The 14,777-nt window shown below is 36.3% G+C and overlaps 3 protein-coding genes across 4 annotated transcripts; 2 read left to right on the top strand and 1 right to left on the bottom strand.

Moving 5' to 3' along the window:
- Positions 1–511: 511 nt before the first annotated feature.
- Positions 512–7,155, top strand: LOC105396699 (ubiquitin-conjugating enzyme E2 W). 2 transcript variants are annotated; one of them, XM_048631499.1, is made up of 7 exons: positions 513–636; positions 859–950; positions 2,000–2,102; positions 4,018–4,074; positions 4,525–4,623; positions 5,178–5,253; positions 5,379–7,155. In XM_048631499.1, the coding sequence occupies exons 1-7, from the start codon at positions 613–615 to the stop codon at positions 5,390–5,392; spliced, it is 465 nt and encodes a 154-aa protein (XP_048487456.1). In that variant the 5' UTR covers positions 513–612; the 3' UTR covers positions 5,393–7,155. The 2 variants fall into 2 exon arrangements, with proteins under 2 accessions (XP_048487455.1, XP_048487456.1); XM_048631498.1 differs by lacking the exons at positions 4,525–4,623; positions 5,178–5,253; positions 5,379–7,155 and having other exon boundaries at positions 512–636; positions 4,018–4,392.
- A 62-nt stretch (positions 7,156–7,217) lies between these two features.
- Positions 7,218–9,390, bottom strand: LOC105396700 (inositol monophosphatase 3). Its single transcript, XM_011568707.3, has 3 exons — positions 8,808–9,390; positions 8,410–8,558; positions 7,218–8,077 (listed from the first exon to the last, which is right to left on the bottom strand). Exons 1-3 carry the CDS (start codon positions 9,307–9,309, stop codon positions 7,700–7,702), a joined length of 1,029 nt encoding a protein of 342 aa, XP_011567009.3. The 5' UTR covers positions 9,310–9,390; the 3' UTR covers positions 7,218–7,699.
- Positions 9,391–9,504: 114 nt separating this feature from the next.
- On the top strand, positions 9,505–14,638 carry LOC105385317 (serine palmitoyltransferase 1). The gene is made up of 6 exons (XM_038115958.2): positions 9,505–9,700; positions 9,782–10,236; positions 10,353–10,620; positions 11,544–11,703; positions 12,099–12,222; positions 12,966–14,638. Exons 1-6 carry the CDS (start codon positions 9,674–9,676, stop codon positions 13,282–13,284), a joined length of 1,353 nt encoding a protein of 450 aa, XP_037971886.2. The 5' UTR covers positions 9,505–9,673; the 3' UTR covers positions 13,285–14,638.
- The last annotated feature ends 139 nt before the right edge of the window (positions 14,639–14,777 follow it).

A 14,777-nucleotide genomic window follows, 5' to 3' on the forward strand; every position in this document is an offset into this window, starting at 1 on the left:
AAATTTTAACAAGATGGCGGCCGGTGGGTATTGAAGCCCATACCAACTATGACGTCATTATTCGACCCCAACCGAACATACACAATACGAATAGTGTCAAAATTTGCTTTTTGACAGTAAGATCACTTCCTAATATCCTTCCACCCTAAGGTTGTCTTGAAAAAATCGCTTTAAGCGATAAGACCGCCATTTTTGTACATAGTTTATAGTATTTAAGTTATATAAGTTTCTTTTATGTGTGTGTGTACAAATAAAGAATATTCTATCTATCTATCTATCACGGTGAAGAGAGTTATCAACGAGATAGAAAATAACCCCGCTGGTCCCTGTGGGAGGGTTCCCAACACGCTGGCGACATTGCCCCGCTGGATCATTATATAAACTTTCTTGAACTTGTTTCATTGATACGCAGGTACGCCCACTAGACATATCTCAGTTGGAAGAAACAGCAGCGGGGCATTTACCTTCAGTCTTCACAAATAAAGCTCAGTTTTTCCGTTATTATTCCAAGGCTTTAACATTTTTTTATCGATTCGACAATGTTTTTTTATTGACATTTGTTTTTATAATTCATTTTTAAACTGGCAACATTGCAACAAAATTGGATTACAAATGGCCGCTATGTCCCCGTCTGAGGTTTGTAAAAATAAATAATTCCGTATTTCAGGCTTCTTTTTTACCATATATTCGATATATTCTTACTGCCGTAGCTCGTTTTAATAATTACAAAGAATGTTGTTACACCCTGACTTCCATTTTTTGTCGTGTGTTGTGACAGTTTTTGTTGAGGTTTCTTGTTGTGATACTTATTTCGTCTGATAAATGATCGTGATTTGAATATGGATTGGTTGTTTTTAGCGAAGACTACAGAAAGAACTCATGTCCTTGATGAAGGAGCCTCCACCAGGAGTTACTGTCGACGGAGAGCAGGCCAGCCAAAATCTTACACTGTAAGTGAATCTTGTAATGCTTTCTAATTTCTTCCTATTTCCTTAAGTAAATACTATTTACATTACATTTTTTGTGTTTAAACTTGAGAGAGACTAAACCTCATTCAAAATTTCACCAAGATGACATGGAAAATCTCTTAAATTAGCACTACTAAAATCAATTACCAAGGCCCTGTACTCAACATTCAAGTATGGTTCTAAACTCTTCAAAATGCAAATGTTTAAAGTCCTTTGAGTGTATTATACTTACCATTTTTTTAAGACATGCTTAAGAGTTAATTAGATATGAAATCATCAAGTGAAGATATAAAAATGTTGTTGAATTTGATTTTTTCTAAGAATTTTCCCATAAACAACGTAATTCAAAAAATGTGTTAAGTAATTATAAAATAATAGGGTTGTTCAAAACTATGTCAAAAATAATATCAAAGACACAAAATTGGTTTAAATATTCAATATTTAATAGCATTGATTAGTTTCAAAGGGGTTACAAATCATTATAAATATTTACAGGTGTTTGTGGTAATATAAGTAGCATGCATCGATGCATTCAATAACACTGTTATATGAGTCACATTGCAGTAATAGGATATGTAAAACATTGACTAATATGATTATAATAGGATTGCCTTGAACTTGATTAAATAAATTCAAGAATTATTCAAATTAAACCTTTTCAATAGTATCCAAAGTATAATATCCACTTTTCTACTACTTACAACATTATTAAAAAAGAGTACACTCCAGGATCACTTTAATGGAATCTTACCCAATATCCTCTCAATTAGTTTTCTATCCTATGTTTAGATAATTTCCAACCATTTGTAGTCTTCAGTCATGACTTAAAATCAACCTGTTAGCTGCCTATAAGTGTGGATCCTACCAACATAGTAAAATTTTGATTGTGTTGATTTCCCTACAAACAAGCATTTATATTCAAGCATACAAGCATATTATTATGTCAGATATTCTGAAAGAAAAGTTACAGTACAGATAGATTATAATTGAAATTTGATTATTTTTTTATCAATATATTTTACAACTTTCAGGTGGACAGTACATATGGAAGGAGTTCCCGGGACGCTGTATGAAGGTGAAAAATTCGTACTGCAGTTTAAATTTACTAACAAATACCCTTTCGATTCTCCAGAGGTAAGATTTTCTTGCATATTTATTCAATTAATACTTATGTTGCAATTTCACTATTACTTCTATCTATTTATATGGGATTCATTTGGCAACTAGTGACTTAGCACTCAATCACATGTTTATAGAATCATGTCATCACCATTATCACAACCCATCACATCCTTACTGCTGGAGCAGGGGTTTCTTTCCAATGAAGGATTCTAGTGCGGGTTGGTGGATCCCAACACAAGCAACCTTGTGCTGAGATAAATATGGACATACTTACATAGAAACCAATAGTCTGCAACCTCATGTTGTTGGTGACCAAATAAACCAACTTTAAGAAAAATACAAAGTGCCTACACAGCTCTTCTCATTGCTTAGACCTAAATACAGGATGGTTATCAACAATTTTGTAGGTCAAGACAAATTTACTCTCATAAGTATGTTATCTAATAGCTCTGCTCACACATTTATTCCTATCTCATTGTTAACTAGCTGTTGTCAGCCAAATTTGCATACACTTGAGAATACCGGAACTTAAAGAATAGGTACCTTCACATTTACATACTTACCTTATTCCATTGAAATCTTCTTGAAATCTATCTCATACACGCAAGGGCTTCTTATCATCAACTAGATATTCAATGGTTGGTTCTCCATACAGGTGGTCAAGACACTGAATGGTTGGTTCTCCATACAGGTGGTCAAGTCACATGGCTTTTTGGTTTAGGTTCTTGATGTGGCCCTTGATTTGAACAGTCAACGATTCAAAAAACGCATAGTTATGTATTTAGATTTAGTGTTATATTGTAGCCACATATCACACCCAGCACCTACCACTTACATCATAATTGATGCTAATATCTTTTGTCTACAGCTACGCCCATATTTTTTTTTTTTTTTTTTTTAAGATTTTCTTATCACTCCACAGACTTTATGTCCGTGCCTTTTTGAGAGATCAATATATTGTGAGAGTTTGGTTGTTTTTTGTCTTCATCTTTCTACGCCCATATCAATTAGATTCTGTCTTTCAAAATATGCATCTATTCTTTACAATGTAGTATATTCTGTACTAAGAATAAAAAGTGAATAGGTATTGATAAAGTCCATAATATATCCATGGTGTTGGTCCATGATCCACTGGTGGATATTTGGATTAGATAAGGAAGCAAGAGATCAGTGATCCGATTTACAAAGGATTCTAGTCAAAATTCCAATTTAACTGTTCAAGCTCAGATGTAAACATACTTTCGTCCAATAATGGCGTGTAATACTTAGATAAGAATGTTTATTCTTTTATCTTTTTATTTAGGCTATTGTACAGATAGTATTTTTAGCAAATGATAAGAGTTTCAATACGTACATATTAACATAAACCCTCCTATGCCAGTGGTCTAGATTTGGCTGTAACTCTTAATGTTAGCTTGGCAAAACAAGCCAAATTTTGCTCTATACAATCAGATTGCCTTGCATTTTATTCGTAACTATAAAATCATCAATAACTTCCTTAAATTATGTTAAAATGCCTCTTCCATCCAAATATATATGTGGGGACATCTCACACACGGCCATCCGACCCCAAGCTAGGCAGAGCCTGTGTTATGGGTATCAGGCAGCTGATATATCTACACAAATACATAGATAGATAGATATTAAATATAAATATAAATATCAACACCCATGACCCGAGACAAATATCTGTCTTTAAACAAATATCTGCCCCAGCCGGGAATCGAACACGGGACCTTCGGCGTAGCAGTCAGGGCCACTAACCACTACGCCATTCGACCGTCCAAAGGTTGTCTAGAATAAATAAGCAATAAACCTTTTACTTATTTACTACTTTCCTTTTTATTTGATATTGATATTTTTCTAATACTTTCATGGTGCAAAATACAGTACTCTATTCTACATCTCCCTATCCTCTCCATTCCAGGTGACATTCATAGGCAGCAACATCCCGGTGCACCCGCACGTCTACTCCAACGGGCACATCTGCCTGTCCATCCTGACGGACGACTGGTCGCCGGCGCTGTCCGTGCAGTCCGTGTGCCTCTCCATCGTGTCCATGCTCAGTAGCTGTAAGGAGAAGGTCAGTGTTGCCACCTCCTTGTTGCAAACCATAGACAATAGACCAGCGGATTGTTCATATTCCATAGCTGTAAGGAGAAGGTCAGTGTTGCCAGCTGTTTGTCGTGATGATGGTGGAAACCACAGACAATATAGATCAGCTGTATGGGAAAGGTCAGTGTTGCCAGCTGTTTGTTGTGACAATGGTGGAATCCATAGACAATAGAGATCTGCTGTAAGGAGAAGGTCTGTGTTGCCAGGTAACCAACACACCATAGACAATAGAGCAGCGAAAGCAGAGTCATTATTCCGAGAAGTATTATTGCTCATGGATGATATTACATAAGACCTCCACATGCACTCCAACGGGCACATCTGCCTGTCCATCCTGACGGACGACTGGTCGCCGGCGCTGTCCGTGCAGTCCGTGTGCCTCTCCATCGTGTCCATGCTCAGTAGCTGTAAGGAGAAGGTCAGTGTTGCCAGCTGTTTGGTGTGATGATTACGTTATTGGTGGTGCAAACCATAGATAGATGAGCTCAGAGTTGTTAAGATTTATGGTATGGATGATCTACAACCTACGACAGAAAACCGAAATGACGGTGTGACTCTCTGATGTGTGTTGCATTAAAAGATAATAATATGTGCTTCCGACGCTTCCGTGCTTCGGACGGCACGTTAAGCCGTGGGTCCCGGTTGCTGCTTCGGCAGCAGTCGTTAAGCCTAGTCAGAGGCCTTCGGGCGGCTTGAAAACATCTGACAGTCGGGTTGCCCACTTACCCGACAACTCTCTCATCACAAGCTTGCTTGTGTTGGGGTCCACCAACCCGCACTTGGCCAGCGTGGTGGACTAGGCCTAAACCCTTCCTTCATTGGAAGGAGACCCGTGCCCCAGCAGTGGGGACGTGATGGGTCGTGATGAATATGTGACACTGTCCGTCCAGACTTACGTACAAGTTATGCTAATTGTTTTTTTTTTCTATTGATAGAACATCTATTTTATATTTCTTACTTTCTATGTTTCAGAAAAGGCCACCTGATAATTCTTTTTACGTTAAAACCTGCAGCAAAAATCCTAAGAAAACTAAATGGTGGTACCACGGTGAGTAACACATTGACATAAAGCCCCCCGGCAATACTGTTGCTTATATTAATTCCCATCTGATTAGTAGAAATATATTTTTACAAATTATACTGTAGGCTTTACCGAAACCGTTTTGTCCACAGATGACTCCGTCTAACCTCACAGTGTGTGCTAAATCGAGCAAGGACGATAAAATCTCAGTATGTGTAGTGCGCGGGCGCATCGCGTCACGCGGCGTGCGGTCAGTGCGAGACAGTGCCGGGCCCCGGCCCGGGAGCTTATGGTGTCTAAATTTACAAGTTTTTGAGTTAGGCCCCTCTATGGCAGAGGGTCACAGGTTTTTATAGTTTGCAAAATGGAAAAGTTATGATTTTTTTGCTGTACAAATTGGTGCCTCTAGCGGAAACTGTAATGAAACTTTATACAGATAAAATGGGAAGGTTTTTGTTTTTGTAAACAATAAAAATCTGCTCTAGGCGTACAATTTAATCAGATGGGGCGCTTTGTATTTTTTTGGACTTTGTTCTTTTTATTACGGACTTCGCAAAACACGAGTATAAAAATAGAAAACTTCCGAAATACGCGATCGAAAAATAAGACTGATATTCCTGATGCTGCCACATGCAATAAATTTGTTTACGTTGCATCGTAACTTTACAAGTGTTGCCGAATGGATTGTTTACAAGGCGTTGTTGTAGCTAAAGTAGTTTCAAAACTTTACATTGAACGTAATAATAAAAATATAATTATAAATGTTGGTCGGTTTTGCGAAGTTCCTTCTATGTATTACTTTTTTAAAGACTTATGTTCAGATGTTATGTTCTTATATTCATGCCATCATCAAATTCATAATTATATTGAATTCTTAATAAGACAACCATTTTTGCAATATCTGTCTGGTTATGGATACGTTAGATATAAATAAAGATATTTCTAAGTAGTGTAATAGGTTATGAAATGTATGGGCTTATGAAAATATTAAATTTTCCAATTGATTTACTTTTGGCTACTATTCCATAAAATGTTCGTAACTTTTATACTAAGCAATGTTAGCAAGTACAAAAATACTTAACATGTTATATTTATCTAATCAAATGGTGATTACATTACAAATATAATATTATTTTTCTTGACAACCATTACGTTTTTAAAATAGTAGCCTCATCATTGTGTATATTTATTTTTAAATTTGGTACTAACTATGTGTTAGATATTTATTTTGAAACTATTTAAAATAATCTACAGACAGCTTTTGATGTCAATATCATTGAATAATTTACATAGTCCTCAAAGTCAATTTGTGTGTATTGATAAATTAATATATCCTTTAATGAAGTCCCACTTCTAGAATGTTATTTGCTCATAAACAAAGGAGTATAATTTGTACAATATTACGTCTTGGGTTAGGTTGGCTGTACAAATAAATTATCTCAGGTTTGATGAATCTGATTGATGTATGATTAGTTTGGTGATGCAATGAAATATTACGATTTTGTGATAAATTTGGCTACCACATCATGAGCCAACCATGCTTCATTAAAGTATGTGCTGGCGACTGCAAACACTAGTTTGTTTCACTCTAGCGATGTCGTGACATCACTAGCTATTATGCAACATGATAAAGTCGAGATTATCGTAATCTTGATCGGGAATTTCGTAATAAAACATACAAGCGTAGCTCGCGATCTATCCTATCCTATCCATGAATACATGTATATCGATGAGTATGTACAGTTACTTTCATAATGTATTAATTTGTAAAGCACACTTGATGTTATTATGTTTACATTTGTTGTTACATTCACAATCGTAGCATTCAAAATTCATTATTGCATTGTTTTATCATACAAGCATCTTCGATTGTGTAAAATTCAAAGTGAACCTGCTTAATTTATTGAAATAAACATATAGTTACACGAACTTTTCTTTTTGTGTTTCCAAGTATTTAGGTAGTTGGTATTTAAGTAGAATTAACAAAATCATTAATTGGAAAACAGTTTTTATTATAAATTAACTTATGTTTGTAGAATATTTACAACTGCATCATAAAACGGATTAAGTACAAACAATTTGATACATAATAAGGTACCTAATAGGCAACAACCAGTCATTTATCAATAATTCATAATAACAAACATTGCCTTTTCCCAATTTGCCTTATAAATAAACCAACCAAATTGTATTATAGATATCTCACAGCCTTTCTAAAAGGCAATTTATGTTATCTCATACAAATAGTCAAATTCAAAATTAATTGTCATGTATTGCTTTCTGTGAAGATATGTAGGAATTTATTTAATCTAATTGACTTTTTTATGCCGCTTGCCTACTATACATAACTAGCATGTTTGTCTAAAATGAAATCCACCACATAAAGGAACATTATGATGGACTACACAGTGTAAACACCTCTCCTCATTTGTACAAACGAAAACCATTTATCCATTCCCATTTTGGCACATTACTAATGATCTCCAGACATAAACTCTGGCATTTTTTGCAAATAAAATTTGTGGTGCGACCTCGTCGCCAAAATACCATCTGAAACTTTAAACGCACTGTTATGTGAGTAGTCTATGGTTTCTCCCTTCATCGTCGTCATTTTCCCGCTAATGTATCTCAAGATGGCGTCTCCCGCGCATATGTCCCACTTCTTGATGGCGGTGACGTGGAGGTAGACGTCGAAGGTGTTGTTGATGAGTCCCATGACCTTGTAGCCGGCGCCCCCGGCCGGGGTCACGGTGGAGTCTGGACCGAAGGCCTTCGTTGCCACGTTGGCGACGTCGCCAGCGTGCGAGCGAGACACTACTACTCTTGGATGCGTTGGCTCTAGCTCATCCATCTGAAATAGGTAAGTATTGACACTGAGTTAACAGGTCTGAGATATTGTACTAAGCTCATGAAAATTTATACTGGTACTTTGAAGTGTCAATGTTGTGATGATAATATCAATAAAGTTTGATATTTTTACTAGATTAGATTAGCTTACAATAATTTCTTGGTATGATAAACCTGAATACAGAGACCTAAATGTAGTTGAGCAGTTCAACATAACTGTCATATTTGTTTATTGGAAGTTTGCCTATTTTTTAATTAAATATTTACATCCAATTTATTTTTACACGTTATTGGCTCAACTAGATATAGCCCATATTAAGCACCTAGAATACTTACCATTGGTACCAAGTGTATATTGCTGGACATTTCCTTGGTGATCCACGCCCAGTATGTTTGAGCTGCAAACGGCTGATGGATCACTCCAATTATTGGCACTCCCTTGATTGCCACACACACCATTGTTGTCACGTAGTTGTGGAGTCCCTCTGAAAATAATTATAAAGTAGATTATGTTCTTGGGAGAGGCCTATGACCATGAATGTATGCATATGGACTGATTATTAATAAGATAAGCAATGTAACAATATTATCCCTGTGTATATTATATTTTTATCTATCTATCTTTAAATAAGTAAGTACTACCTCATTTCTCAGTCACTTGGAAGGTACCAACCAGAGGTTAGTGAGATAGTTTGGCAGTAGTCATTTGACTAGTACAAAATAAATAAAAGTACCTGTATATTCTTGAGTAGCATCCAATGGATCAATCCAAACAGTGACATCTTTTGACAAAACCTTTTCATCATACAAGTTATATATAAGTGGGTCTCTTGGCAAGTCTTCTACATCTATGGCTTCCTGGTTCTCACAGGCCGGGTCATCGCTCGAGTGCTCTTCAGAGACTACGGCTACTCCGGGGAAAGTCTTCTTGAGGCTGTAGTACATGGCACAGTGGGAAGCGTAGTCGGCATCAGTTACTGGGTCGTTAGCACCCTCTTTGGTCTTGCCCTTACTCTTGATGTTCAAGGCGTGCTGCTTGCCGTCAACCACCTTCTTCCCGCCACGCTCGGCGGCCTGAATAGCGGCTCTCAACAGCTCCTTTAGATTCACCATATTAAGTTTGTCAATCTCTGTACTTTGGGCACCACTGTTTTTCCAATAAATTATTAGGAACATTAGAAAAAATAAACAAATACAAGCGCACTTGTTTATTTTTAATGAACCTCCCATATTCATTTTGATTTGGACGATTTAATACATCTAAAATTAAATAAATAACAAAAAATCGAGGTATTTATTTGTTTGTTTTGACAAGTTTGACAACTCATTTGTCTTCGCAACTCAGCTGTTATCGAAGCCGTTATTATTCTGAGCAGCTGATCATTCATGACGTTGACAGACGGTACGGCTCACTCTGTGGGTTTATTGGTGTTGCTGTCAAATTGACAGTTCGGATTCACGGTTCGGTCGGTTTCTTGGTTTCTAATTTCTATTTATTTTCCATTTTTTAAAGGAAAGTGTAAGGAAAATTGTATATATATTTACAAAACCTTTGTATCTCACGTTAGTTCTCAGTATAAAAGAGGTAGAAAGCAATATCATGATTCTTATCGATATTTACGACATGGTAAGTACCGGAGAAACTCTTGGCCTTGTAATGCCTATTATTTATTTATTGCTCTATAAATTAAATCTGTAATACTTGCAGGCCGGTTGGTGGACATTACTCATCACTCTGCAAGTAATATTGGGTTCCGCGTATTTTTTGTGGAGCAAGAAGTCAAAAAAGCAGTATGACCCGCTTTGTAACGGCACTGCCGTGGAGTGGAAGCCACGGCCGCTGATTGAGGAAGACGTGATAGTGGAAGAGCCACCAACTGTTGGTAAAATTGATGAGAATGTCCTTAATGTTGGAGCTACTAGTTTCCTCTGCTTGGAGAAAGAGGAGTCAATTATGAACAGTGCCTTAAATTCCCTGAGCAAGTACGGGGTCGGGTCCTGCGGCCCACGAGGGTTCTACGGAACTATTGATGTGCATTTGGAACTGGAGGAGAGACTGGCTAAGTTCCTAGAGGTTGAGGAAACTTGTGTGTATTCATATGGGTTCTCAACAATAGCAAGTGCTATTCCTGCTTATGCTAAAAAGGGAGATATAATTTTTGCGTGAGTACCTATGTTTTCTAGATGCAGTACATTTTTAGAATAGAATTAAACATATTAATATCTACTAGTAAAGGATAATTATTGCTTAACAAACAAGGCTATATTCACCCTTTCAGAGATGAAAAAGTCTGGTTCGCCATACAAAAGGGGTTTGATGCAGCTAGAAGCACAGTCAGATACTTCAAACACAATGACATGGAGAACCTGGAGGAGATGCTCAGTGCTGCCACCAGGAAGAAGGAACTGAACCCGAGACGGAGAGCATTCCTCGTAGCAGAGGCCATTTACTACAACACAGGAGAAATGTGCCCTTTGAAGAGAATTGTAGAACTTGCTAGAAAGTATAAGCTGAGAATCATTTTGGATGAAAGCTTGAGTATTGGTGTAAGTACTTTAGTCCAATTCAAACTAGTGTTGCCACGAATAGTGATTTGGCCGAATACCGAATACCGAATATTCGGCCAGTGCTCTCAGCCGAATACCGAATATTCGGCCACCGAATATTCGGCAGGTGATCCTGTATAATTCAATAACTTAAAGTTTTATTTAAAGAGTGTTCTTCTTAATCTTACGGCAGATCTATTATATACAGGTTGACCACCAGTTGTACCAACTCGAATCAGTAGCCAAACCTTATATATTTTGTTAAAAAATACCTGTGTCTCAGTAACAGGTATTGTATATTTTATGAAGAAAAGCGCAACTGTCGCAAGCGCGATGTTGTATTCAGGTTTTCGCAATTAATTATTGTTTGATAGTTAAATGTTTCCATTAAATTGTTTTTTTTATTCCTTTTTGTAAGATATTTGCTACTTTTTTAAGTATTCGGTATTCGGCCGAATACTACTTACTATTCGGCCGAATACCGAATACTGAAAAAACTGGCCGAATAGGCCGAATACCGAATAGTTGCCGAATATTCGTGGCATCTCTAATTCAAACCAATCTACTTTATTGATTGACCCATTTTTATAGGTATATAATTATGGACTTACTTATAACAGGGTATACATGAGAAGCTTAGTAATGAAGTAATGAAACTACCCAAATACTATACTGTTAACAATATTGATATGTGATGTTTTTGATTATCTAGCACTAATATTTGGGTGCTAAGGCCTCAGATTCTTAGGATCAGAAGCTCCCATTTAAAATAAATAAATTTTCATTGTTCAATCAATTTAGATGTTCAGTCTATACTGATACACTTAAAATACATTGGCCCAATTCCAGTGCCACAAAACAATTTATTTCTTTACACTCACAATACCTATACAGTACATACATTATTGCACTTGCTTACTCAGGTCCTTGGCAAGCATGGGCGAGGCATCACAGAACATCTGAATGTTCCTCGAGAGGAGATAGACCTGATTGTGGGTTCTCTGGAGCACTCCTTTGCCACCATTGGAGGATTCTGTGCCGGCACGCACTACATTGTGGAACACCAACGACTTTCCGGCTTAGGTAAGAAAACTAAATTAATAACTTTTACTACACTACTACTATGGTTAGGTACTAAACACTGGAATAAAAAAGTATGCCAACATAATTAGAACTAATAAACCCATTTAAATGCATAGCACTTTAAATGGTTGGACAGTCTGTATAATCTTGCACTTATACACTTTTGTAGTTTAAATACCTAACTTCACCAACAACCAATTTGTATATTAACAAAGGTACAGAAGTGCAGAATCTAGTATAGTAGAGTTTACAATGCTAACTTTACGACAGAAAGCAGTGCCACAAATAAAAAAATATATAGGACAATTATTTTTCGTATTTTTTGACACTGTACACCTGCTTCTTCCATCTAGGTTTTCACATTTTATTGGTTTTAACACCCACAATCCCTCCAGGCTACTGCTTCAGCGCGTCCCTGCCTCCCATGCTGACGCAGGCCGCGATCAGCGCGCTGGACGTGCTGGAGGCGCGGCCCGCCATGCTGCGAGAACTCGAGGCATGCTCGAGAAAGTTGCACGCGTGAGTGTAATCAGCTGTGTAGATTAGTTATTAACATAGAATAGCGCGGACTCGGGTGTACCTACGAGGGTACCTCAATGGTTATTAATGAGTATAGATTCACAAAGATATGTTACGTAGTAAACAATGAAAAAAGAAAGAATGATAAGAGATGTTACTGCGCCTCATTGCTGTAATAGATTAATAGCAACAATTTGTCCAGTTACGTTGTTTCTTCTGTATTCAACGTTATTTGAGTGTGTGTCTGTCTGTAGCCGTATATTTTAGAAACGGATTTACTGCTGCAATTTTTTTTGCAGATCTTAATTCATCTCAACATTAGTTTGTTTAATACTACCCTTGAAAAAATCTTACTTTTAGGGCGCCTTCAAATTAGTCGCTAATTGTCGCGCGGCTGCAGCTTTTAAATTACAAAATTTATATGGATTTTGACTGCAGCGCTGCAGCCGCGCGACAATTAGCGACTAATTTGAAGGCGCCCTTAATGTTCCGCTATCAATATCTTATCAACACAGCACGCACCTATCGGAAATACAGTCATGACTGATAAGAGAATACTCGAAATTGTTCATGACTAATACCTACTTCCCTACATAAGTGTAGGTACACATAGAAATCCAACACAAGTACCATTATGTAACTAGGTCACCCTAATGCTCTTAATTAACACGTACATAGTTACATACATACAACAAACCAAGCACTGATTACCAACTATTAACACTTAAACAATCTTATTCCAGGGCCCTCTCAAAACTGAAACACTTCTCCGTGCGAGGCGACGAGCTATCTCCCGTCAAACACCTGTATCTCAAGAAAGAGGACCTGACCGACCGCTTGAAGCACAGCTACCTACGAAACGTAACCAACTATTGCATGGAAAAAGGCATAGCTATGTCTCTAGCCGCATACTTACGCGATGTAGAACACAGCTGCCCGGAACCGTCGATAAGAATGGCTTCGAGTAGGAAACTCAATGATGAAAATATATCTCTCATCTGTAACCTTTTGGACGAGGCGTATGAAAACGTTGGACCGAAACCAGAATTGCAAGCTATTTGATTGAGGTAAGGTTCCTTTTTTTCAATGGTCTCTAAAGACCCGATTTACACTTGACCAGAATACTGTACCTGCTATACTTATTCTAGAAAGGTTAGTTACTTCACGAGTTCCAATGTCATATCGAGATTTTAACTTTAAAATATGGAATAACATAGTTTTAGGACCGCATTGCATTTTAAAAGATACCTAAAAATAATTACTTTGTTTTTAATATTGTTAAGCTTGTTATTGTTATGATAGCTTAGATATTGTTATCCATCTTGTTATGATGACACCAATCAGCCTGATAACTACAATTATATAACTGTCGCATGCTACACTATCAGACATTACAAAAAAATATTGCATTTGTGCGAAAAGCCTGTGAAGTTGCTTCTTTTTTAGTGTTAAGGCTTGTTCATGAATCGAATACCTAGTATTACATATTTACACAAGTTACTCTCAGATTTTACATATCAAGTTAAGTACATAGCTTTTATAACAGCCTACATGTAATATTAACTAGATAATAGGTAATTCATGTTACAATGGAAAACAATGCATTTCATATTTTTTTAAAGAGATAGGTACTTACAAGAGTTTTTCAATACATTCCTAGCAATTGCTTTGTACCAAAGGCGTTTAAGTCTGCGAATCTAACTAGGTATAAACACTAAAAACTAAAATTACTTACGGCCTTCGTATAAGTACAACATACATACATACATAATATGCTCACGACTGTAATACCCGAAGGGGTAGTCAGAGCGAGAGTCGCGAGCCGTATTGCCGTATAAGTATTTACAACTAGTTTGAAAATAGCATTGTTATAAATAATATTATACTCGTATGCGCGGATTATCTATCTAATTTACGTTAATAATTTTCTATAAGGAGAAAGACAACAATCTGATAGATATCTGCTTAGTCACAAAGTAAATCGGCTTAGTGTTCTTTTTTTTACTTAAGATCTTATCTTTAATCATAGAAAATATTTGTTATATTGCAAAACACTTAAACCTGAGTACAGCAGTATACCATAATGTTAATTGTTTTTTTTAAGTATAACTATTAATTTAACGGTTATTAAAGTGCCTTTTAATAATACAAAATTTAAATGACTACAGATTTATGTAAGTCAGAGTCGAAAATAAGTTCTAGAATATATTTTTTATTGAATTTGTTAAATAAGTACAGTAAAAATCAAGCAACGTTCATTATGTTTACAATGTGCTTATGTGTTATAAACTTTACTTATGGAACACCACTCGAAATATTATGTTTTACATTATTATGAATCATGCCAGCACACTACTAGGATTAAGTACATTGTTATATTGTCCTATGAATAAATGTATTAATATTTTATCAAATAGTGCATGTATTATTTATTTTTAATCAAGTTTAAGTTTGTCTAAAATAGGTAGGCTGTACGTATTTACTTATACTTACCAATATACTATGAATACATAGGTATCAAACTTAATCTTACTCTACTGAGCTAAGTAAAATGA

The sequence above is a fragment of the Plutella xylostella genome, chromosome 29, assembly GCF_932276165.1.
Source record: "Plutella xylostella chromosome 29, ilPluXylo3.1, whole genome shotgun sequence".
NCBI classification, from domain to species: Eukaryota; Metazoa; Arthropoda; class Insecta; order Lepidoptera; family Plutellidae; genus Plutella; species Plutella xylostella.

What these genes read in the sequence shown, in the direction of transcription:
- LOC105385317 (XM_038115958.2), top strand. Translation starts at nt 9,674, where the DNA reads ATGATTCTTATCGATATTTACGACATG. An exon ending in ATGAAAGCTTGAGTATTGGT is followed by an intron (nt 10,621 to 11,543) that starts GTAAGTACTTTA and finishes TTGCTTACTCAG; the next exon opens with GTCCTTGGCAAGCATGGGCG. An exon ending in TGCTCGAGAAAGTTGCACGC is followed by an intron (nt 12,223 to 12,965) that starts GTGAGTGTAATC and finishes ATCTTATTCCAG; the next exon opens with GGCCCTCTCAAAACTGAAAC.
- LOC105396700 (XM_011568707.3), bottom strand. Translation starts at nt 9,309, where the DNA reads ATGAATATGGGAGGTTCATTAAAAATAAACAAGTGCGCTTGTATTTGT. An exon ending in TGCTACTCAAGAATATACAG is followed by an intron (nt 8,559 to 8,807) that starts GTACTTTTATTT and finishes AATTATTTTCAG; the next exon opens with AGGGACTCCACAACTACGTG. An exon ending in ATATACACTTGGTACCAATG is followed by an intron (nt 8,078 to 8,409) that starts GTAAGTATTCTA and finishes TACCTATTTCAG; the next exon opens with ATGGATGAGCTAGAGCCAAC.
- LOC105396699 (XM_048631498.1), top strand. Translation starts at nt 613, where the DNA reads ATGGCCGCTATGTCCCCGTCTGAG. An exon ending in GCCAGCCAAAATCTTACACT is followed by an intron (nt 951 to 1,999) that starts GTAAGTGAATCT and finishes TACAACTTTCAG; the next exon opens with GTGGACAGTACATATGGAAG. An exon ending in ACCCTTTCGATTCTCCAGAG is followed by an intron (nt 2,103 to 4,017) that starts GTAAGATTTTCT and finishes TCTCCATTCCAG; the next exon opens with GTGACATTCATAGGCAGCAA.